The 23,830-nt window shown below is 44.2% G+C and overlaps 1 protein-coding gene across 1 annotated transcript in view; it reads left to right on the forward strand.

Annotated features, from left to right (window-relative positions):
* LOC112118973 (cytosolic carboxypeptidase 6) overlaps positions 1–23,830 on the forward strand; it is a 1,367,858-nt gene that overhangs the window by 1,209,769 nt on the left and 134,259 nt on the right. Inside the window, exon 11 of the mRNA XM_026651876.1 lies at positions 22,174–22,326. Within this exon, the coding sequence (XP_026507661.1) occupies positions 22,174–22,326 (153 nt within the window). The remainder of the gene's footprint in view (positions 1–22,173; positions 22,327–23,830) is intronic.

The following is a 23,830-nucleotide window of genomic DNA, read 5'->3' on the forward strand; positions in this document are numbered from 1 at the left end:
CTATCTATCTATCTATCTATCTATCTATCTATCTATCTATCTATCTATCCTATTTCTGCCACAGACATTTCAGCTGAAATATGTGTCGCAATGTATCTGAGCAGGGTAAATGTAGCTGGTCATATTTTGTCACATTGTGTATAATAAAGACTTTAACTTATTTTATTTTTTTTAAGAGAAGAAGCTTGCAGACAGCTTCAAATATCTGCCTAAGGACAAAATGAGCTGAGGTTTGTAGATAGCTTTTTAAGAAATAAATAAATGGAAAGATTTTTATGTTGATAATAAAAATAACTAATGCAGAACTTTTTGAACCAGTGCCTGGAGACACACAGATGTGGGATTTTGAAGGGATAAAGATTTGAAATCTGTTGGCAGGTAGTTGCTATAAAAATGTCTAGGCTTCCTGCCTCCTACAATATACCAACATCCAGGCAAATGAAGATTGTCTGAGAAGGTAATGATGACAAGATCAGGTTCCAAACATCAGAGATCATCAGAAACCCCCTCAGTTCAGATAAATTCAAAGCCAAAGAGAAGCAGTTAAGAAACCAACATACTTTATTACTGCATAGTCTTGGGTGTTTTCAAACTTTGAAAATACTGAGGTTCGGGGGAAATGGCTGGAGGATGTTTGAGTTTGAACTATGTGCTAGAACCAAGTGCTGGTTCAGTGGAATGAGCTGTCAGAGCTTTATGCAAACTTCCACACACACCCCTCCCCCACACACACACTCCTTCTGGATTTCAGAAAACTTTCCTCATGGTGCTGTCTGTGGTGTATTTTCACTTTGTGTTTTGTGATGGTGCCTTTTATTAGAATAGGTAATGTAGAATAAGTCACATGATGGAGTTCACATGGAACTTCTCTTGTGCCCCTGATTGGCTGAGGCGATGCCATGTGGTCAGGAGAGTCAGCTAATCTCCCAAGAAGCCATTTTTCACTTGGTTTCTGAGTCACAGACTGCATTTCAGTTCAGTTCCAATCCAGCTGAAAAAAATCCAGGATGTATTTTTTTCACCTGATTCCTGGCTCTTTTGTGTCTTCCTGAGTCTGGCAAGCGGTTGGCAAACATGTTCTGATCTGTAGTTCACCCAGTTCTTGAGAGCTCTTATTCTGATCTTCTTTTTGGCATTTCTGATTTCACAAGGGGAAGTTTGTTTTCTTGATATCTGAGTGTTCTCGATTTGACGATTAGTGGATTCTTCCATGATAGGGCCACAGAGAGGATAATGTCACTGTACAATATTGTTAACAGTTACCATCCCAGATCGACCTCTGCCACCTTCCTTTTGGAGTACAGCTACAGGTCTGTGATTCTGTTCGTTGCCCCTTCTTTGACATTGGTGTCTCATTCTGACGGCAGTGTTACCCCTGCCAAGTTGCAGCCGATGTCCACAGCCTGGCAGGTCATCTTCTTCTTTGAGGAGAAATCAGTGACATGGAGTCTGGGTATATTCTAAATGTAACTTGCTTTATTTACACATGAAAACCAGTTCTGAAAAGAGATGGTCAAACAGCATGCAGGACGATTCCTTCTTCCAGCAGTCTCGGTCCAGCACCAACACCCAGTTCCCAGGGTGCCTCAAGAATTTACTTGAATTTGAGTCTAAGGCAGAAAGCAAATTCTCCTGCTACTCTCACAATTCCCCCTCTCCCAAAACTGCCTCTACACAAAACCTTACGTAACCCAAAACTAACAACGCTGCATGTCTTCCCAAAAGTCATAACTTGCCTGCACCCACTGAAAAAGAACTTATAAGGCTACGGGTAACAGCGTCACCTGGTGATGCCAGTCATAACGATATGTATGAAACATCTTTGCCTGACTCCTGTGTTTTGGTTCCCTTTAATTTTAATTTCTATATTACACATATGTTCTTTCACTGAAGTTTGCACATTCTCAGGTAGCCTGCCTAGTTTACCTGTGAGACACTGTGTGTGCAGTTTCCTGGTCAGATTCAATGCTGCTTTGGCTACACATTGACAACAGGGCTTCTGCAAACCACCAGCAATGCCTGTGATGTCCCAGCGAGTCATAACTACAGGAGCCTAGCAAAGATATCGTAGCACTGTGCTAAGTGGAAACAGGAGGATTCACACATTTCTAGGGACTGGATTGAATTCAACACTCTGCCACAAGGATAAAGGCAGCATTTTTCCTCTGGTTGGGATGGGAGAAGAGAACATAGTTCTGTGTCCTTTTTATCCATGTACTGTGCTTTCCTGAAAGACGAACGGGATCTTTACTGATATTTGCTCAGTCTTATTTTATACTGAATCTGGGCTTTTAACAAGAAGCCATAAAATCATTAATGGCTCGACTGATTTCTGAATTCAATCTACAGAAACACTTGCACTGAGACTTAATGGACAGCCTGAAGACTTGCCCCCATGGGCAGGTGTGGGGATGGGAGCTTGGCGGGGGGGAATGACTTGTATGACTATCGGGTGCCTACTCAAGCCATTGCTCAGAACAGTGCTGTAGGGCTGTAAAGAGTGTTGGGCCAAGCCACCCTCAGCTAAACTTGTCATGTGTTGCGCTTTCAAGGGTGGTGGAGAACTAATGTGGCAAGGGGGGCATTTGAATATCACTTTAAATGGATGGACTATTGACTTCCCAGTCAGCCCCATTCCTGAAAAGACACAGGACTCACAAGGTGAAATCCCACTTGCCGCCCAAGAACCACGTGCCTCAAGGTGTTCCAGCTCCATCCTGTGGATTTCAGTTTACGCTTGTGCTTGTGTAACCTACTGCTCAGTGAGTGTGAAGTACCCCTGTCTGTGTCCAATCCACAGACCACAGCCTGGTTCTCTTACAGCTCTCAATGCGAGAGCCTGGTTCTTTGGCTCAAGCTGTAGAGGCTTTATGCTTTCAGCTCCGGCGGTGCCTGGTTTATTGCCTGGTGACGGCCAAGATGGTGGCTTGCATGTTCATCTTTCAACTTGGGCCACAACGTGATCTGGCTGTCTCTTTCTATAGCTCGTGACTGCAAACCGCCAACTCTGTGGGTGGGTGTGCAGTCGTTGTTACTGTTTTTAGTGTCCTTGGGACAGCATGAAAACAGTGCATCAAAGCCAAGACAGAAATTAGGGCAGCAGAGGCCACCAATTGTCCATAGCATGCATACGATTGAGAGCAGTAGGAGCTTCAATATGCTCCTTCACCCACTGGGTGGCAATGTAGCACATTCATTCAAGCGTAGGGCAAAACCCAGTTGTAAATGGTTCTTTGTACTCAGTGCATAGGCAGTTGCGTGCGTGCCCTCTCTCTGTTTACTTTGCTTTATTTTTTCTGCAGAGAGATACAATAAACTCTGTGACCCTATGAGCCCCTCAATGCCAACTGGCAAAGTGTGTCACAGTCAGGTCATGGGTGGCCAGACCTAGTAGTCAGAGCCAGAGTCTGCGGTCACAAGACAAGGAGTCAGCTGGGTCAGAGTCAGGAGACAACCTGGAGGTCAGAACCACCAATCAGGAAACAGGCCTCGTCAGGGTGCCAGGAAGTCAAGCCGTGGGAGCAGGAAGCACAAAGCACACCGTCCAGAACAGAGTGGAGTCCAGTTCTTCAGACAGCTTCCTGTACCTGCTGCTAGCTTAAGTAGGGCCAGCTGGCCAATCAGTTGTGCTGGGACTCCACCAATAGGACTGCAGGGGGTGGAGCCTGGGTCCTAGGTACATAAGCATCAGCAGGTTGCCAGATGGCGGGTTGGTGCATGAAGGCTGCTCCTATAAACCCCACAGAGCAGGTTGTAGACCCGTGGGTGATGACAAAGTGCTCACTGACATGTAATGGCAATTCCTATTAGGCCTGACAAACTCACTACACCTAACAGATTGCTGTCATAGTATTCATCTATGAAGAATGTTGTGTAAGGGATCAAATAAGAGCTTGTATCATACTGGCCACTATAAATATTGGGAGATGTACGTCGGGGGGTATTCGTCAAGAAGCCGTAGGTATGTACTAAAAAAAAATCAAATTTAAGCTGGCATGGTTGGAAAACAAGTTTGTCCTAGACAAAAGAATGTTGATTTGCGTGTCTGCCTAGATCTTGGGTATAAATGGGGTCAGGGTAAGCCAAAGACAATGGGAATTCAATTTCCATATTGAGTGAACAGGGAAAGCAAGTTAACTGGAGGATGAGACGAGCAGGATGGCCTCAGCACACTGGGGAATAAGCAATGAGGGAGAAGAATTTTATCTGGGGGACACTTCAAAAGATACATTTCAAAGGTTTACTGGACTATAAGACGCAGCAAGGAGAACGCCTTGGTTTTCCAGCACTGAGGGAGCATGAAAGCTGGATCCTGGCCTGGGTGGGTTAGTAGGGCTGAGAGGCTGCTTGAGGTGAGAAACTTAACTTAGACAAAGATTTTAGCCTGCTACAGTTTTGTTTAGTCTCTTAGAAACATGTTACGCTTCTGTTTTATTTGTAATATGTCTGTTTCCACGGTCTTGACTCAGTATCACTTAAATCTCTGTCTTCATTAATAAACTTCTCGTTGTTTTATCCTGAGCAAATCTCAGTGCTGTAATATTAAGCAAAGTGTGAATGCTTAGGAGAATCAAACAAGCTGGTATATAAATTGTATCTTTAGAGACTGTGAACTTGGTAATTTCTGTGAGTGTCCAGTGACAGGGGCTGGATACTCGAGGGGAACCCTCTTCCATGGGACTCAGGAATGGAGGTGAACCAAGTTTTACCCGTAAGGGCTGGCAGAGTCCTGAGACATTTTTTGATAGGGAGCTGTCACCCAGTTTAGCACCAGCAAATCTCTCTTTTGCTAAGGCAATGGGGTAGCAAGGTCACCCAGAGTTCTGGGCACCCCAAGAAAGTGTCACAAATGCCCACTAAATAACTGGCACAGTCTTAGTCATTGGAGTTTGTTTTATCTAAATCTTTCCTGTCAAACACTTCATTTTCTTAAAAAAAAAAAAAAAAAAAATCCTAAGTCTCTAACGCAGCCAGTGTCATCTCTGTTGTCTGGAGGTGACAAGCATCTTTCTTCAGAATTCAGCTGATGCAGATTTGCTTAGTCACTTTTAGCTGGGTCCTCTTCAGAGCATCCTAACACCACATAGCTTATTCCTGCTGCAGCTCCTCTCAGAGGCTATAGGATCAGACATCTCCTCTGAGGGCATGTCTCCACTACAAACTCAAGTCCTCTGTTAGGTCGACTTACAGCCACCACAGTAATTACTGCGGTAGTTCATGTCCACACTGCCCTCCTTCTGTTGGTGGTGTGCGACCTCACCAGGAGCGCTTCCATTGACTTGAGGGGGAGTGTGGGGAGCTGAGAACCCAGGCTCTCAGCTCTGTACAGCTCCCCGACGGGAGTCCAGCTGCCCGCCCCTCCCCCCGGCTCTTGGATCCCTGCTCCTCGCTGGGAGCATGGCTGCCCCCTGGGCTCCCGCTCCCCACCATTAGCAGGGGAGCCGCTTGGGCTCCCAGCAGGGAGGTCCATGCCGAGAGCCTGGGCGGCTGCCAGGCTCCCAATGGGGAGCCAGGAGCCCGGGCAGCACCTGGGCTTTTGGTGGGGAGCCTGAGCAGCAGGCCAGCTGAGAGCGTGGAGCCGGCCCCAGGGTGACAGCCTGAGCGGTGAGTGGCTTTCTTGTCAATTTCATGACTCCATGCTGGACCCGTGAAATTGACAAGGATGACAGCCAGCAGTGGATGTAAGTAGCCTTCAGTGTCTACACAGACACTGCATCGCCCCAACGACACCAACATATGCCCTACGCCTCTCGTGGAGGTAGAGTTATGATGCCAGGGTAGTAGGGCGCTTACATCGGCAGGAGCAAGGCTGGAGCGTGAACACTGACACAGGTCAACGTAAGCAGCCTTACATCGACCTAACTCTATAGTGTAGTCCAGGCCTGAAATCCTATAGGAAGTGGTGTAAAAGGATTCTCAGATACACCCAAGGAGGACTAGTTGTGAGTAGCCTCCGGAGGGCATGTGGATCTATTCTTTCACCCCTAAGGGGGATCCAACCAGAGTGGGCTTGAGACAAATCCATCTTCGTCTGTACCATGCACGTTTACAACACTATGCAGATGATCAATATTGCGAAATGTAAAGCATAGGGAGGAAGGCCTGAGCCGCAGTGAAAGAGACCTGTGCTGCCAACTGGATTCTGTGTCACTAAAATCCAAGAAATCCTATTCTTCCGTCCATGCCTGGGTGCTAGTGTCAATCAGAGTTGGAAGGGTGCATCAGGTGAACCCCTGGCTGTATTAGTTATCATGCTCTGCTCAAGAAAAAAAGTGTCCAGTTATCTAGCTTGTTTCAAAGCTACTCCCAGTGCCTTGAGGCTACTGTTTGTCAGCCCTTGCCACATAAATCGTTCCTCTCATCTCTCACCTGCAGGTGCTCTGTTGCCTGCTCTCATCCAGTTGTGCGTAGAGTGAAGTTGACAAGGGAGGGAGAAGAGGAAACCAAATAGGAAATGACCATGAATTTGACATTGCTCAATCGGTGATTTCTGCTTGCTGTAAGACTACATTGAGAAGATTAGGAATGAGAGCAAGTGTACTTTTCTGTCTGTGCCATTCAGTTCTGGAACATATGATTAGCATCCATGTACTGCAAACTCCCACTAACCAACAAAGCTTGTCACATGACATTTGTATGCTAACTCCCCCTCGCTCTGTGTTTTCCACCTAACTTGACAGATGTGCTGATTCTGACAAGCAGGGCCTTGTCCATTTGAATCCAGTTAATATATCTCCTTTTTACTTATCCTTCATGCAGTGACATGGATATTGACTGATATTTTGGACACCAGCAATCGTAGTAACATGTCTTTCTTTAGTTTGATTCTAACAGCAAGGAAGAGCCCTTGTTTATTTTACACGTAATTTCCAAGAATCACAGGGGTCCTAATCCAGAGAGTAAAATAATGCTAGGAAAACTGGTTATTTCACAGTTTGATTCTGATTTGGCTCTGAAAGATCACTTAATTGGAGTGCTGTCTACCTGCTAGAGTAGGGGATTGCAACTGAGGACTCCTTGGTACCATTCCTGGCTCTGCCACTGACTGCTGTGTGACTATAGGCAATTTAATCTTTGGGACACAGTGACTTCTCTGTAAAGCGACAGGATGCCCACATCAGTGGTGTTGGGAGGCTTCCTTAATTCATGCTCATAAAGCACAAAATATTAGTATCACAATTGCTAAGAACTCAATATTGCAGCAGTCAAACTGCAGCTCTAGGATCAGACCATAAAGTCTGTTATGATTAGCAGTAGTCGGTGCTCAGAGATGCACATGAAAACAAGCCGTGTGTATGGCTTTCTTTCCATCTTGCTGCCTTTGCCACGTCCTGTCTAGGAAACAGACTTGCCCAGACAGGTGTTGCAATTAGCATGTCCAAGGTCTGGATTATAGTGTTTCTGTTCGAAACACATTACTATACACTCTAACGCGTACTATTCCCTTTATATCTCAGGTAGGAATTCTCTTTTCCCCTCTTCTTATACCCTAAATGCTTTCAGTCAAGATCTGAAAGACTTTTGTGGTCATTAAATATTTAAAGATTCCTTCTTGCAAAATGCCACTGGTCAAATTCCAGTGTGAGTGATTACATTTTAAGCCCCCCCAAATTTCATCAGGATACAATATTCTTCACTTCTTGCCCTAAATTGTTGTCACTTCGATGTGTACTATAAACAAATTGTGTGTCAGTTCTACCCCAGAGATGGTTGCATATCAGCAGTTGCAAAATTATTTCTACCGAAACAGACTACAAACCGGTGTCCAACGGGCTTGGGGGACAATACACAAATTTGGCAGCTACACCTTAAAGTGTTCTTTCGATGTGGCAAATGCTTCATTTTGTGTTTCACAAAGGACAGGTCAGAAATATGCAAGTGGGCAAATGCCCACAGGCAGGAACCTCTATTTTCAGAACTGCAACATTTCTCACTGGTCCCCTCAGCAGCATAACTTGCCATGAGGAATCAAGCAAGGAAACCTGCACCATGGCAGATGCATTCTGGATTTAACACTTAAGTTCTTACATCTCACTAAGACACATTGGCAATAGGGAATGTGGTCATAGACAGTTTTTCCCGCTCAGATCCATCCTTCTACTTCTTATCACAAGGAACAGTGGTTATTTCTAGGTCTTACTTACTAAGAAGTCTTAGCTGGGAGAGGGCATCTATTTGTTTCACTGAACCTCCTGGTTTTTTGGCCAAATTCCCATCCCTTCTCATGGACAGCCTTCTTGAAACAGAACCAGTGAAGTTCTTCTGTGCAGTGTTACCAGCTTTGCCCATTATTTTGGGGTGCGCTCATTTATTAGGGTTACTCTTTGGGGGGAGGGGGGTTCTGTACTTCTGTCAATTTACTGCTTGTGTCACTTGTGTTCTCATATGGAGCTCTACTTCTCCCTGCTGCAAGTTCCCTCCCAATGGAGCTATCCTGCAGGACCTAGGTTCCCCAGGGCTTGGTTCTTCCAGCCCCAGAATCAGATGAACACACACACACATTAACAGAGCGCGTCTGAGAGGACCGGGTTAATCGGCACTCCCAAGCTGACCCCTTATATGTCCCTGGACTCAGTAGGCTGGGTCGAGCAGCATTTCCAAACTGTCACCCTCGTACACCCTTGGACTCAGTAGGCTGGGTTGAGCAGCACCTCCAAGCTGCCACCCTCATATGTCCCAGGTTCCACACATCTCTATCCGCACTTTCACATTACAATTGTTCTGGTGGTTACCCACTTGATGAGCAAACCCCACAGGCTTTTTGGGCGCTGCAGGGATCTTTAGCTTAGGTACAGGGAGCGTTGCTGCAGAGCAAATGGGGAAGCCAAAAAACATCCACGAGGGGGGGAAAGAGAGAGAGAGAGAGAAGCAACCAGCTTAACCATGAAAGTTATTTATTGCCAGGTAATAACCATACAAGGGGAGCCAAACAAACAAAACAGTGATAATATTAAATCTAACTTAAATTTGATTATAAAAGTCCAGTTTAGAAAACTATAAGTGATCACACAAGTCAGGGTCAGAAGGCTATACCTAGAGAGAGAGAGAGAGCTTGAATCGATCGGGGGTCCCAAGTGGTGGTGGTAGCTGAGGGTCCGGAGTGCTGGAGACAGGCAGAGCCCGCAGCACGATCAGTCAGGAGAAGATCAAGATGAAGTCCCAATGGAACTGATGCAGATTTTGGATCCAGGCATCAGAACACTTCCTTGAGCGTGGGTAGGGGTTTTTGTAGAGAAACAACAGTGGTTCAAAGGAGAACACTAGATTTGTTTATGTGTAAACTGATGGCTCAAGGGAGTATACCAAAGTTGTTTTGTTCAGGCTAGACCATAGGAGCTGATCATTCCTGGCTGTGGGCGGTGTTCCTTCCAGAGAGCTCACAATGCAATTAGGGAGCTTCACTATTTTGGATACCAATAAAGGATTTATTACTAGAATTGGTCTGATCATAGAATAATAGAATATCAGGGTTGGAAGGGACCTCAGGAGGTGATCTAGTCCAACCCCCTGCTCAAAGCAGGACCAATCCCCAACTAAACCATCCCAGCCAACTACTGAGCTGGGTGTGTGCAGGCGTGGGTTCATTAACATCTGGAGCAGAGATCCCCCATCATGCAATGCTTCCCTACTTTTCTGGTCCCAGAGTTCTATGCGGTTCTTGCTTTGGAATCTCTGTTCTCCATTCTGTTTGCTAATGGAGATGCCTTTTTGTCCCATCTTCGATGCAAATGAGGCTAGGGGAGTTTCCTTAATCCTGTCATCCTTATCCCAGGGGTTTCTGTGTGTCTCCCACGGCCTTTCCATTGCTTTTTGTAAGTCTTTCTTCTGATCGGTTTTGGTTCAAGCAGAGGTTGGGGGTGGGGGGTGGAGGGAGAAGGTCTTTCATGAGTCAGACAGGCTGGATACTGTGCCTTGGTTCCCCAAGAACACAGAGCTGTTAGGTAACAGCAGGGTGAGAGAGTGAGATTTAAAGAGTCCGTGCAGGGGATGTGCTCAGCTCTGTGAGCACTCTGTGCAAACTGAGTAGCCAGGGATTTGGGCGTGGGGCCTAGAGATGGGTGGAATCCAGTGGGTCTATCAAAAGCCCACAGTGAGATAACAGCTTGGGACCTTTCTTTGCCCTTTGCTTTTACTCTAATCACACAATCACACAGCCTTCTACTATAAACCTGTAGTATTTGGTCTGGTTCTGTTCAATATCTTCACCGATGAGGTGGATGATGGCACAGAGAGCACATGTATAAAGTTCGAAGATGATACCAAGCTGGGAAGGGGTTGCAAGAACTTTGGAGGACAGGATTAGAGTTCCAAATGGTCTTAATAATCAAGTTCACGAATACAAAATGGGAAATGATTGCCTAGGAAGGAGTACTGCAGAAAAGGATCTGGGGGACATAGTGGATCACAAACAAAATATGAGTCAATAATGTAATACTGTTGCCCCTCTCCCCCCCCCCCCCAAAAAAAGGCAAACAACATTCTGGGATGTATTAGCAGGCGTGCTGTAAGCAAGAAACAAGAAGTAATTTTTCCATTCAGCACCGTTGAGGCCTCAACTGGAATATTGCAGCCAGTTCTGAGCAACATACTCTGGGAAAGAGAAAGTTGGAGGAGAGCAACAAAAATGATTAAAGGACTAGAAAACATGACCTATAAGGAAGATTGAAAAAATTGTGTTTGTTTAGTCTGGAGAAAAGAAGACTGAGTGGGGACATGATAACAGTTTTCAAGTTCATAAAAGATTGTTATAAAGAGGAGGGTGATAAATTGTTCTCCTTATCCATTGAGGACAGGACAAGAAATAATGGGCTTAAATTGTAGCAAGGGAGATTTAGGTTAGACATTAGCAAAAACTTCCAAAGTGTAAGGGTAGTTAAACAGTGGAACAAATTACCTAGGGAGGTTGTGGGATCTCTGTCATTGGAGGTTTTTAAGAGCAGGTTTGACAAATGCCTGTCAGGGAGGGTCTACATAATACTTAGTCCTGCTTCAGTGCAGGGGACTGGACTAGATGACCTATCAAAGTCTCTCCCAGTCCTACGTTTCTATGATTCTATGATGTAGGTGAAAACCAGTTCTCTGAATCCAAATCCTTCTGAATTTATGTGTGAGATATGATTAAAATGCCCTTGTTCAACCTACCTTTATAGTTTTGGTTTTGGGTCAGACCCCAAATCAGAAGGAGCTCATTTCCTGGTTCCTATTCAGCTGAGGCTAAAGTTGCACAAAAATTGTGTGTGCATTTGACCTCAAAGTCTTGTCTAAACCTAATCTGGGTCTTAACATGGTCTCCTCAGCCCATGTCTAATTTAATATGCATTTGAATACAAAAGGTTTCTTGAGGGAGTCTTTCAGCTCTAGGTCACCCTTTCAAATCCAGTTCAGGCCTGTCGTGACCAAATGTTACTACCATCTGACGACTCATCTGTGTCCTGTGTGAGTGGCTGGTTTCAGTCCAGTTGCTGGTGGCCAGCTGCCGAAATCGCACAAAGTGTCATAGCTGACACTAACTGGAAGCCTCTGCAGGGGGGTCAAAGAGTGAATTGGCCTGGCAGATGAATTAATACTTAACATGAATCCACTAAAGTGCTTCATGTCTTCAAAGTGCTTTCCAAGCCAGGCCTCAGGAGAAGAGTATTATTATTAATGCTGTACTGGTGAGAATAACAGGCAAAAGGTGAAAAAGTCAGGATTAGAACTTCAGAATTGCAAACTCCAAGTCCTGTGCTTGAACCATTAAACCAGCCCTCACCTGCTCTCTCAGCCCTACCGATGGTCACTTCAGAGTAGGATACACACACACACTAGGGCATTGTATTCCTATTCTGTGGATAAACAGAAGCCTGCAGTCTTTACAGCTGTCAGTCTAGCAACTTTTATGAGCACTATATTCATCTTATTTACTGAACCCATGGAACTAAAAGAGTATGTGATACAGTGGGCTCTTTCCCAGCCTTTTTGAAGAGTTAATAGCTATATTAGATTCGTGTCAATATCAGCCATATAATAGTTGACAACATTCAGTGCCAACACTCACCAAGCGGGGATACTTGATACATTGCAGTATCTCCTTATACACCTCTACCCCGATATAATGCGACCCGATATAACACGAATTCGGATATAACGCGGTAAAGCAGCGTTCCGGGGGGGGCTGCACGCTCCGGCGGATCAAAGCAAATTCAATATAACGCAGTTTCACCTATAATGCGGTCAGATTTTTTGGCTCCCGAGGACAGCGTTATATCGGGGTAGAGGTGTACTTAGAGCAGGGCAAGTCTTGACTTTTACATGGCAACCAGTGAAGTTGGTGGGGTATCCCATCCACAAAAGATGATGGTTGTCAGGCTGTGGTCCATGTGTTCTGAAGAGCTCTTGCATTTGTTTCATGAAGAGCTGGTAGGTCACATCTGGTGTCATCACCACTTCGATGGTGAGAGCTTCTTCTACGGTTGTCCAGACTCCTCATTGAAAAGATGACCCCAGAAGCTTATCAAGGCACTTGGTATCAAAGAGCAGGAACCAGCCTAGATGCCCTCTCCTCCTATGTACCAGTGGCTCCTAGTGTGGGCATCTTGGCTGCGTTTCTCCCCTTGTTTCCAGAGGAAGGGGTAGAAACATGAGCCACCAAGAAACAGTCAAAAATGAACAATTGCTGTAGTTGCCAGTGGGATGTTGCATGATTGTGAAGGGGGGAAGGTGACTTGTTAGATGATGAATAGGAGAAGATGGAAGAGGTGGTGCATGTGGTTGCAAATGGGAGGAGGTTGTCCATGTGAGTGAAATGGGAGGATCTGTCTGTAATAAGGCCCTTCATTTTCAGTAACAGAGAGGCAGCCGTGTTAGTCTGAATCTGTAAAAAGCAACAGAGGGTCCTGTGGCACCTTTAAGACTAAGAGAAGTATTGGAGCATAAGCTTTCATGGCTGCATGCCCATGTCATGAACCCAGACATCTCACCAGTGGGTTGAAAATATGTGGCTAACTTTCTTATTTTTGTTGTTTAATTTCTATGTTGCATCTGCACATTCTGGCTCCTGCTGGTACCAGTGTAACAGAAAATAGACTATTCTCTCTCTCTATTCTGTATTCTCTCTCTGGAGTCCAGAGACAGCTGGAAGTTCTGGAGGTCTTGTGAATTTTGTATTGTGGGGTTTCTAGACTAAAGGAGGTGCTTAGCATAGGACCTAGTCTGGTGGGAGTTTCTCTAACTCTTCTGAAACTTGGAGGGCCAGATCCCCAGCTAATGTAAATTGTCTTAGCTGTATTGATTTCAGTGAAACTGCTCTGCCCATTGCTTGAAATAAATGGATTTGTGAGCAGGGGCGGCTCTAGGCACCAGCAAAGCAAGCACGTGCTTGGGGCAGCCCATTTGCAGGGGCGGCAGGGATCCAGCATGGGAGCTGAGAACCAACAGGGGGCCCTGGCAGCTGTAGTTCCTTGGTTAGCTCCCTGCCTACAGAGCCAGCCCTGGTGCAGGGAAAGAACTACATTTCCCAGCATTCCCTTGGCCACTACCAACAGGAAAGAGGGGGAGGGAGTGAGGTAGCTGAGACCTCATGCTGCAGCCTGCTATGAATGGAGAGCTGCACTGGGAAGGGCAGGGATACCATATTTTAACATTCAAAAAATAGGACACTCCACAGGGAGGGCGGGTAGCCCCACCCTGCCACCATCCACCCCCTCCGACTGCCCCCCACAGAAACCCCAACTCATCCAACCCCCCCTGCACCCTGTTCCCTGATCGCCCCATCCCGGGACCCCTGCCCCTAACTGCCTCCCAGGACCCCACCCCCTATCTAAGCCTCCCTTCTCCTTGTCCCCAACTGCCCCCTCCTGAGACCGCCCCAACTTCCCCCCTAGGACCCCACCCCCTACCTGTCCCCTGACAAATCCCCGGGATTCCCATGCCTATCCAACTGCTGCCTGTCCCCTGACTGCCTCCCCGACCCCTGACCCATCTAACCCCCCCTTCTCCTTGCCCCTGACTGCCCCCCCGAACCTGCGCCCCATCCAACCCCCCCGCTCCCTGTCCCTTGACTGCCCCCCCCGGAACCCCCTACCCCTTCTCCAACCCCCCAGCCCCCTTACCGTGCCACTCAGACCAGCATGCCTGGCTCCACGCAGCGCCAGACACACTGCTGCATACGGCGGAAGGAGGGTGCAGGTGGGGGGGGAGGAGAGAGAGCCCAGGGCTGGGGCGGCAGGAGGTGTGTGTGGGTGGGAATGAGGGAGCCCAGAGCTGGGGCGGCAGGGAGTGTGGGTGGGTGGGGAGAGCCCAGGGCTGGGGCAGCAGGGGGGTGCGGTGAGGAGCCCAGGGCTGGGACGGGGGGCAGCCAAAATTTTCTTTTCTTGGGGCGGCAAAAAACCTAGAGCCGGCCCTGTGTGTGACAATTTACACCAGTGGCGGAGCTGGCTGGGGATAGTTTTTTACTTTGTGCATTGCTAATGATAAGCTGTGGTTTTAACCCCTGTATGATGCATGACAGGAGGTATCTCTCTCCCTCCCTCAGGGCTGCCCGGGGGGGGGGGGCAATTTGCCCCAGGCCCTGGGCCCCACAGGGGCCCCCACGAGAATATAGTATTGCAACTTTCTTTATGGAAGGGGCCCCCAAAATTGCTTTGCCCCAGGCCCCCTGAATCCTCTGGGCAGCCCTGCCCTCCCCCTCCTCCCCCTCCCCAGCATGTGATCTGTGTGGGAGAAGGAAGCTCTTTGACGCTACTTCTAAATGAATTGCTATACCAGAGAATTAATAAAATCCATATTGAAGTGACAGCTGGTGGACAGGCTTGGCTTTTCCCTGCATCGCTTGCCTCTCTAGTGGCCAATGTTCTGGGCTCACTGCACATTTATCCTTTTATTATAGCTTTTATTGATTTTTTAAAAAAAAGATCTATTTCCTTAAGAATCATAATTGCGCTGTTCAGACTCTAGCTTTGGTCATATCAGCACGAGCTACTAATATCATTTTTCTTTTGGTCCTTTAATTACTGACCTTCCAAAGGCATTCAACTAATGAAATAAAAATGCAAAAAAGCAAGAATCTATTTTCCCAACGTCCTTTTAATAGCAACATGCACCAAATTCCAGCCTCTCTGTTACTTTGACTGTTTGGTGCCTTGACAATGGACACATGCTTTTATTCTTTATCCCTGACTTCTTTTGCCTCTCCCCCCTGTGGCTAGATGTTGATAGGGGTGTGTGTGTGTGTGTTCCCCCTGTGTGCCGCCCGAGCCCTGTGCAGTCAGCTGGCATGGCAGACCTCGAGTGAACCACCCAATGACCACAAGATCCGTTAAGGGATGAAGGCACCCAGCCAGGTTTATTGTCTATGAAGCACGGTATTAGTATCCCGGAGACTCTACCGGATCACTAATACATGTATGCCTGTAATAATGGACCAGCTCAGTGAACGGCGGGATTTTCCATTTCTCCCTAGGCCAGACAAAAATACTCCCTCTGAGATGCATCTTTATATCCTGATAAAAACCAGTTATTACTGCACCTTTGACATAGGTAGTTACTGCCCCCTGACGTGGCTAGCTATCACCCATCACCTTGTACATGTTGGTTCAATTAATACATGTCTATTATGTACTGTTATCCTGACCTTATCTTTTAGGAGGGGGTCAGTGTGTTCCTGTTATTCTTGGGAAATGTTTTTGTACCATGCTTGATATTGGGATGTGCTGGTACCATTTGATATCGGGATGCGTTTGCATGAACACTCTGTAACTAGCACTTCTTAGAAATGTGTATTTCTGCAATATTAGCCCTGTTCTTGCCAAATTCTGTGAGCGGGTCCTGCCTCATATCAGGCTTCTAATACAAGGGCTTACGTCTCAGGCTTTCTTCCTATGACACCCCTCTCCTTCTATTTCATATATATATCTGCCAGAAACTTTATGCTGACCCAGGATATCTGTCTACAGCATGGGTCATGTTAGCAGGGGTTCAAATGAAGTCTAGAGCAAAGAACAACTTACTCACTCATTTACCCTGCTGTCAGGAGCAAGAAGAGGTGAAGCCCATTCTTTTAAAGGAAGGAAACACTTAATTTCTTATTGGAGATGAAGCGGTGTTCCCTCCAAGTGATTCCAACTATTTCCAAAGGATTCCTGGTTTGACGCAGAGAGAAGTCTCTTTGTTTTCTCTAGCTCTTTAAGCCGAGTCAGCCCTTCTCATAGGTAATTAAAGCTTTACTTAAAAAAAAAAAAAAAAAAAAGAGCAAGTGAGAGAAAATCTCTGCCACTTATTGTCAGCACCAAGAAAAGACACTCGAGGGAATTAAATTGCTAGATGATTTTTATAAGGAATCTGAATCATTTTGCATTCTACCTGTAAAGGAGTAAGTGAGGAGTTGAATATCGTATAGCAGAATGTAACTTGTAACTCTCTCAAATGACAGCTGATGGCAGCCGGAAAAGTTTGGCCGTTCATTATTTTCTACATAGCATTTGAGGCAAATGTAAGGACTTGGGCCACATTTAAATTTTTTCTCCTTCTCCTTCTTCTCCTATTATTATTAAACATTTATATTGGACACAGTCTAAAAACCACAACCAGGTTGGGCCCCATTGAGCCAAGTGCTGTACAGATGCCCCACAGATTGTACAATCCATTTTGGATTGGTTTTAATTGCTCACAGGGATCTTTTCTCCAAAAAATAACTTCAAAAGACCAGTGTTCCATTCATCTTTCAGAGGTCCTGACCATTCATGGCCACTAAAGATCTCCTAGCACTCTTGGCAAGATGGTCAGTGCTAGCTCCAGAGTCCTAGCCAATGCCCATTCAAGTAATTACATCTAAATCTCCAAGCAAATTTTAGCTGAAGTTTCAGACTGATTCTGTATTCTTCACCTCCGATCTTAAAAGTGTATAGGTTTTCTGCCAGCATTACACCTGAGAAGTTGCTATGTGTCAGGAATGGAAGAAACCATTAGAACTGCGCAATAACTGATTTTTCAGCTTGCTGGATGATTCACCAATTTAAAACAAATTGTTTTAGGGCACCCCAAAATGGAAATTTTTTGGTGAACCGAAATGTTGGGGGCAGGGGAAAAGAGTTTGGGATTGAATTATACATTTTGGTCAGCCTGAAACAAAATGTTTACTTTAGGTCTGGAGTTCTTTTAAAGGTTTTTAAAATAAAATTGAAGCAAATTTCTAAACAGACAGTTGGTTTGAATAAAAAAATCAAAAGGTTTCATTTAGGAAATGTTGAAATGATGTGCTTCACTGTTTTAGGGTTTTTTTATTAATTGAAACAATTTGGCAAAATTGATGTGAATTCACAAAATGTTTCAGTTCACCCGAATCTGCAGTTTTTGGAGGAAAAAAGTTTCATCTGAAAAATTCTACCCATCTCTAAACAATTCCTGTATTTAAAGTGCTTTGGGATATATATATATACACACCTCTACCTCAATATAACACTGTCCTTGGGAGCCAAAAAATTTTACCGCGTTATAGGTAAAACCGTGTTATATCGAACTTTGATCTGCCGGAGTGCGCAGCCCTGCCCCCCCGGAGCACTGCTTTACCGTGTTATATCAGAATTCATGTTATATCGGGTCGCGTTATATCGGGGTAGAGGGGTGTGTGTATATATATATATAGAGAGAGAGAGACAGAGAGAGATCATTATAGTTAGGGAATACAACTTAATTCAGTTGGAAAACAAAACTCCAAACTGGTCCTCCACAGTTTGGGACATAGCAAATGATTGAGTATAACAGCACAGTAACTATAGAATCATAGGACTGGAAGGGACCTCGAGACATCATCTAGTCCAGTCCCCTGCACTCATGGCAGGAGTAAGTATTATCTATTATCTATGCTGCCATTGTCCACTGTAATTCCAGGCCAGCTCCTTTGTGCCTGTGAACAAAGAGAATCTTTCTACTGGGAACATTTGTATTATATTAACAATGCTGTGAGTGAATCTACTCTGTAATGGAGAATGTGCAAGATGTTTCCCTTTGATAAAATAATAATAAACGTGATTCAGAAGAAAAGAGATGTGAAACACTGAACTATCGTTCTGCTCATGCATCACCATCTGGGAGCAGTTCCTGTAAATGGCAATTATTATAGCAATGTGTAACATGTCACTGAATAGGATGGGCTACTGCAGATTTGGACTGGGATGTGTGGGATGGAGATGGATTTGATATGGATTTGAGGGACAAAGATGAGATATGATCCGAAGAAGAACTGGTTAAATAATATTCGTTAGATAATTTATATGATAAATTTCAAGATATTGGATTAATATTTTTAAATTATTTTCCCATCAGATAATTTATCTGCTGAATCTCATTATATTTTTCAAAAGCATTATTTGAAAATTTTTAATTAATCACATGACTGTGCTTAGAAGGTGGTGACATGAATGCAGCAGGCTTGATCATTTAAAAAAAAGGAATTTCAGAATCCCAAGAGAATTCTAGTTCCTCAGAAGACTTCTATTTTATCCAGGAAACTGGGAGAAGATAGGAATACCCTTTAATAATACCACGCTAGCATACTATACTGGATCTCAGGAGAGCTGAGATATGTTCTTGGTTCTACCACTGGCCTGCTGTGTAAACTTGGGAAAGTCATTTCAACTCTGTGCCTCAGGGTCCAGTTCTGTAACATGATGATGCTACTTACCACTTTTGTAAAACACATAGACCTACGGATTAAAAGAGCCTTATAATAGTTCGGTATTCTTATTGCGTCGTGTGTGTAAGTCACAAAAACGGAATGCCTTCAGAAGGTGCAAGTGATATTAGGCAGTGGTTCAGGCAGGAGCGGCGCCAGGGTTTTTGCCACCCTAGGAGGCAGCGCTCCTCCTCTGAGCATTCGGCGGCGGGGGTCCTTCCACTCCGCGTCTTCAGGGCACTTCGGGCGGCAAAATGCAGCCCCCTAAATCCTGCTGCCCTAGGCGACCACCTAGGGTCGCCTAGTGGAAGCGCCGGCCCTGGGTTCAGGATTCATGGGTGCTTAGAGCAGGTTATACTCAGATCAAGGAAAGGTGAGAGGAGAGTACCAACTCCACCGCACCCAGAGACAGAGGCTAAATTCATCTCTGCTGTAACTCCCTTGACTGCGTCAGAGATACACCAGGGATTAATTTACTATTGTGACAATGAAACTGAGTGACTTCTAGGCCGCTGTGTCAACTATATTACACTTTCTTTTAAATTGTGCAATATTAGCACTCTTCCTCCTAGACTTTGGTGCCTATCTCAAGACACTTGCCAGTTTATACTCCAGTTCTTTGCCCCGTCCAGTACAGGATTAAATGATATACATCTTACAGTGTGAGACTTCAGAATCTATTTAACTTCTCAGATAGAAGGTTAAGGAGGTGACATGATTGTGGTCGAAAAGTAACTACCATCAGAAATCCTTCCTCATGTGAAGGGTTTTTTAAACTAGAAAACAAAGGCATAACAAAATCCCGTGGCTGAAACTGACACTAGACACATTCAGACAGGAAATAAGCTGCTAATTTTTAACGGTGAGGATAATTAACCACTGAAACAATTTACCTAGGGTCATGGTAGATTCCCTGTCCCTTGAAGTCTTTTAAATCAAGGTTGGATGTTTTTCTAACTGTGTGCTTTAGGTCAACCAGAAGTTATAGGCTTGATGCAGGAAGTACTGTGTGAAATTCAATGGCCTGGGTCATGCAGGAGGTCAGCCTAAATGTTGCTTATATTAACTTATTGCTCCTAGTTACAGCCTGCTAGACCAACTAAAAAAATCCTTTGCTTCCATGGATGTCGGACTTTCAAATACATGTAGATGGGTATCCTATATCCATAGATAAGATCATTATCAGAAGAACCCAAAGGTGACTGAATTTAGATCCAAATATGAGGCATGTTTGAGGGTCTTCCTCCAAGAACTGTGTGTGTAAATGACAACACAATCCCATCTCTACAACTAAATCTTACTTTAATGCACACCCATAGGAGGAGAAATGAAGGGAAGTAACACCATTTAGGTTATGGTTTCTTATGTATCTTAAATTTGTATGGCACTTAGATACAAATGTAGAAGAGGCCTTAGAAATACCTTAGATATCTAGATCATAAATCCTCTTAGATGTCAATTCACTCATTACAAATCTACTATTATAATGTGCTACAGTATTTTATTATGAAATGCTGAGAAGTATCCGATTGCATCAGATTTTCTTTCTGATGGGGAAATTATCATATGGAAAGTAATATGCTCCAGTGTTGTTAATTTCTTTATGCTTTGAAACTGATTTTTTCTAAAGAGGAAAATGCTGCTTGATATTTCATACAATATATGCTAATCTTTCCTCTCCATAGTATAACTCTGAATTGCTGGTGTCCTTTTATTGTTAAGCTGGTCCTCTACAGCACAGTATAATGTTTTGGCAGTAGCAAACAATTAACTATATTATATTAGAGTCAAATGCAATCAAGTACTCCTTTTTCTATGTAGTATAGTCACCTATTGATATTGCATTAACTAGCATCTTAACACAGGAGAGGCTTAATAAGATGCAATATTACTCTCTTGGCTGTTTAATTAAACTAAACAGTCATTGTGGGTTGTGCATTGGTTTACTGCCAAGGGAAAGTAAATCTGAATCATATTAGTATCACATGCCAAATTATGTTCTTCCCTCATTAGAGAGCATCTAGGAGAGCTGCCACTAGTGTCACGTGAAATGCTTTTGTATTACATTGGACTGTATTGTAATGCAGTGTCCGCCTAGATACTGTTCGGCAGCCGCAGGTATTCTTAGCAAGCTTAGCATACATTATATGCTGCCTAAACTTACTACATATATTTATGCATTGTACTATACTGGCTGGTATATTCACGTACCACCACCTGGTACTGGATAGTGGCAGGACTACGTAGCTGAGTGTTACAGTTCCTATAGTGCTAACAGAATTTTTTCCCCTTAGCTCCAGTAAGGGGGCCTTCACCCTTGAAGCAGGAAGATCTGAATTTTATCCCTGCTGTCACCATGAAGTTCCTAGGAGCCCCATGTTGTGCAGCATGGTGAAAAGTGTGAAGACCTGGGTGGATTTGTTATAATATTATTATCAGCGTATATTCACAGCAATTTTTTTGCCTGCAGTTTACTATTAAGGGTAACCTATGTCTGTAGGGCAGCTCCAGTGCTGTGTTGGGATCAGGAATGTACATATATTATAACAGTGTTCTATATGATTGACTGTTGATATCCCATTTATATCAATGAGAGATGCACTTGAAGAGTAAGGTCATTATTTTGGCCCTAGGTATTGATTGTAACTAAATTACTGGGTATTATAAACATTTTGGTCTTAAATGTGAGACTCTGGCTGCTTGTGAGATTTTACTATGGTCCATTTTATAGGCAGGGAGTCTTCTAGTAATGCTCCATGCTTCTCACCACCCAAGTCCCTGTATTGCAGGATCTCTTCCTCTGGCTCAGGAGGGTTGGAGGGCTGTGTATGGAGTTCTAGTCTGTTCTAGCTTTTTATGTCACACTTGAGGCCTGGAAATCTGAGCATTTAAGAGTAGAAAAACAAATCAGGATGTGTCACGTGAGAGTGACCCAAAGCAACCCCTCCCTAAGGGGCTGAGCAAAGCACTTCTGAGGGTTCCCAATGGAGCCTGGAGACTTTGACCTCAAACTAAGGTCCTTGCATGGAAGTGGACTGCATTGTCATTAGATGGTCAGGCTGACACCTGGAACACAGGGGAATCAAGTTGGGTAGGGAGAGTGAAGCTTGCTAGCCATTTAGGGAGTACAATGAAGAAGAGAAGCACAGGGGGCTACAAACAGCAGAGAAAAGAAAGGTCAGAACTGAGGGCACTCTGCCTTTTTCTCTGCATTGGGTCCTCCTTAGTGTTTAGAGAGTTAGTAGACTCGGATATTTCCACCCCAATGGGGATCAGCATATACTGACAATCCCACAAGAGCACATTTGTTTGCAAGATTTCAACCCCAGTTTTGAAGAGCCAAAGAGGCATGGATAGGTTTGCATAAATCAAAGCAATATAGCCAGCATATCTCTCTGATTATGCAGACCCTACAACTACTATATGGTTTTAAGGATGGCAGCCTTACTGTTAACACAGGCTTCTCCTTTAAAATGTTTTTGTGGTCTATCTCATGTTTGCTTGTTTGTCTGTCTCCTCAATAGAAAATTAGCCTGGAGTTCTATATTGACATCCATGCCCACTCCACCATGATGAATGGCTTCATGTATGGGAACATCTTCGAAGAGGAAGAAAGATTTCAGAGACAGGCTATTTTCCCCAAGCTACTCTGTCAGAATGCTGAAGATTTCTCGTTTGTAAGCAACATTTCTCTTATTTTGTTTTTATTTTCCCTTTAAAAAAAAAGATAAATGTGAGGCTTAATGAAAGTCTATGAATTTTGTTTTTAATGTGAAGCATGAAATATTTTCAAATGTTAATGACAATATGTTTGTCACCATTTTTCCGTCAATTACCAGTGGAGATCACAACCCCTTCTCTCCAAGTTGTATGTTGTGGTTATACATCTTACAGTTGTCCACATACAAAATATTATCAGCCTAAGTCATCCTACTTGTAAGGTTGTAAGACATTAGAGCAGGCTGAAAAACAGAATTTCAGTCCCTCCAGAAATCCAAGATTTCCAAATTTGGACAAAAAGTCAAAATCTTGGAATTATTATTATTCACAAAATGAAATATTCTAAACTATTTTGTTCCAACCTCATTGAAACATTTCATTTTGATAAAGTCTAAATGTTTCATTTTAACTTTGACAAGGTGGGTGAGGTAATATCTTTTACTGGACCAACTTCTCTGGTGGAAGGGAACAAGGTTTTGAGCTTCACAGCTTTCTGAGGTCTGCAGAAAGTAACCAGAGCTTTATAATTTTGACTTTTATGTTACGTTATAATAAAAAAGTTTCAACTATTATATTATATTCATAAAAGTAAACAATGATAAAGTCAAAATGAAATGCTTTGATAATTTCCTGTTGGAAATGTTGATCATGTTAATACATTTTCACATACAAAAAACTTGATTTCTTGGCATCAGCTTTTTTCAATGGAAAACCATTTAGTCAGAAATTTTTTGAGCAGCTCTGTAAGATATCAGTCGCATTTTTAGCTAGACTGAGGGAAGGATTCTAGAGGATGGAGGCTTCGGTTCTCAGCAGAAATCTGTTTTAGTTTGTCATATTCTGACTCCTTTCATTGACCACAGTTGTATTTCCTCAATCTCTGTTTTCTCCCTCCCTCACCCCTCCACACATTATGTTTCTAGCTCTGTGGTATGAGCGGGGGTTCCTTGTGAATGACATGACAGCTGGTGTGTGGCACTCGCATCCTCCCTGTCTCCATAATGCCATCTCAATTAACCAAAGTGAGAGATTCGGGGGCAGAAGGGTAGAGGGAAAGGGTAGGAGCTTCCCACCTTTGGCTTCAGGAAAACAACGCATTAACTGCATCAGAGACAAGAGCAGCCAAGTCTGAGGACTGGAAGCGAGGTGATCAGAAACAAGGCCATTTTCCTGATGGCAGTAATGCCAGCCCAAAGTTTTCCCATCAAGGAGCAATGCAGAAATTGTTTCTCGTGGTCTCACGTAATAGAGACTTGTCTGTAATTGCTTTGAAGTACAGAGCGGACAAGAGAGAACTAGAGATGGAGTTGTGCCAAGGTGTATACCAGCAGAAGGACTAGGGAGACAAGCTTGTTAATCCCTCCCAAATTTCGAGGTCCTCTGTTTAAATTAGTGATGCATGAAACTCGAACTTGGGAGAATCAGCATAGAAATGTTTGGATTCTTAGCTGGCTCTTCTGA

Source organism: Terrapene carolina, unplaced genomic scaffold, assembly GCF_002925995.2.
Source record: "Terrapene carolina triunguis isolate 2854851 unplaced genomic scaffold, T_m_triunguis-2.0 Scaffold104, whole genome shotgun sequence".
Classification (NCBI taxonomy): domain Eukaryota; kingdom Metazoa; phylum Chordata; order Testudines; family Emydidae; genus Terrapene; species Terrapene triunguis.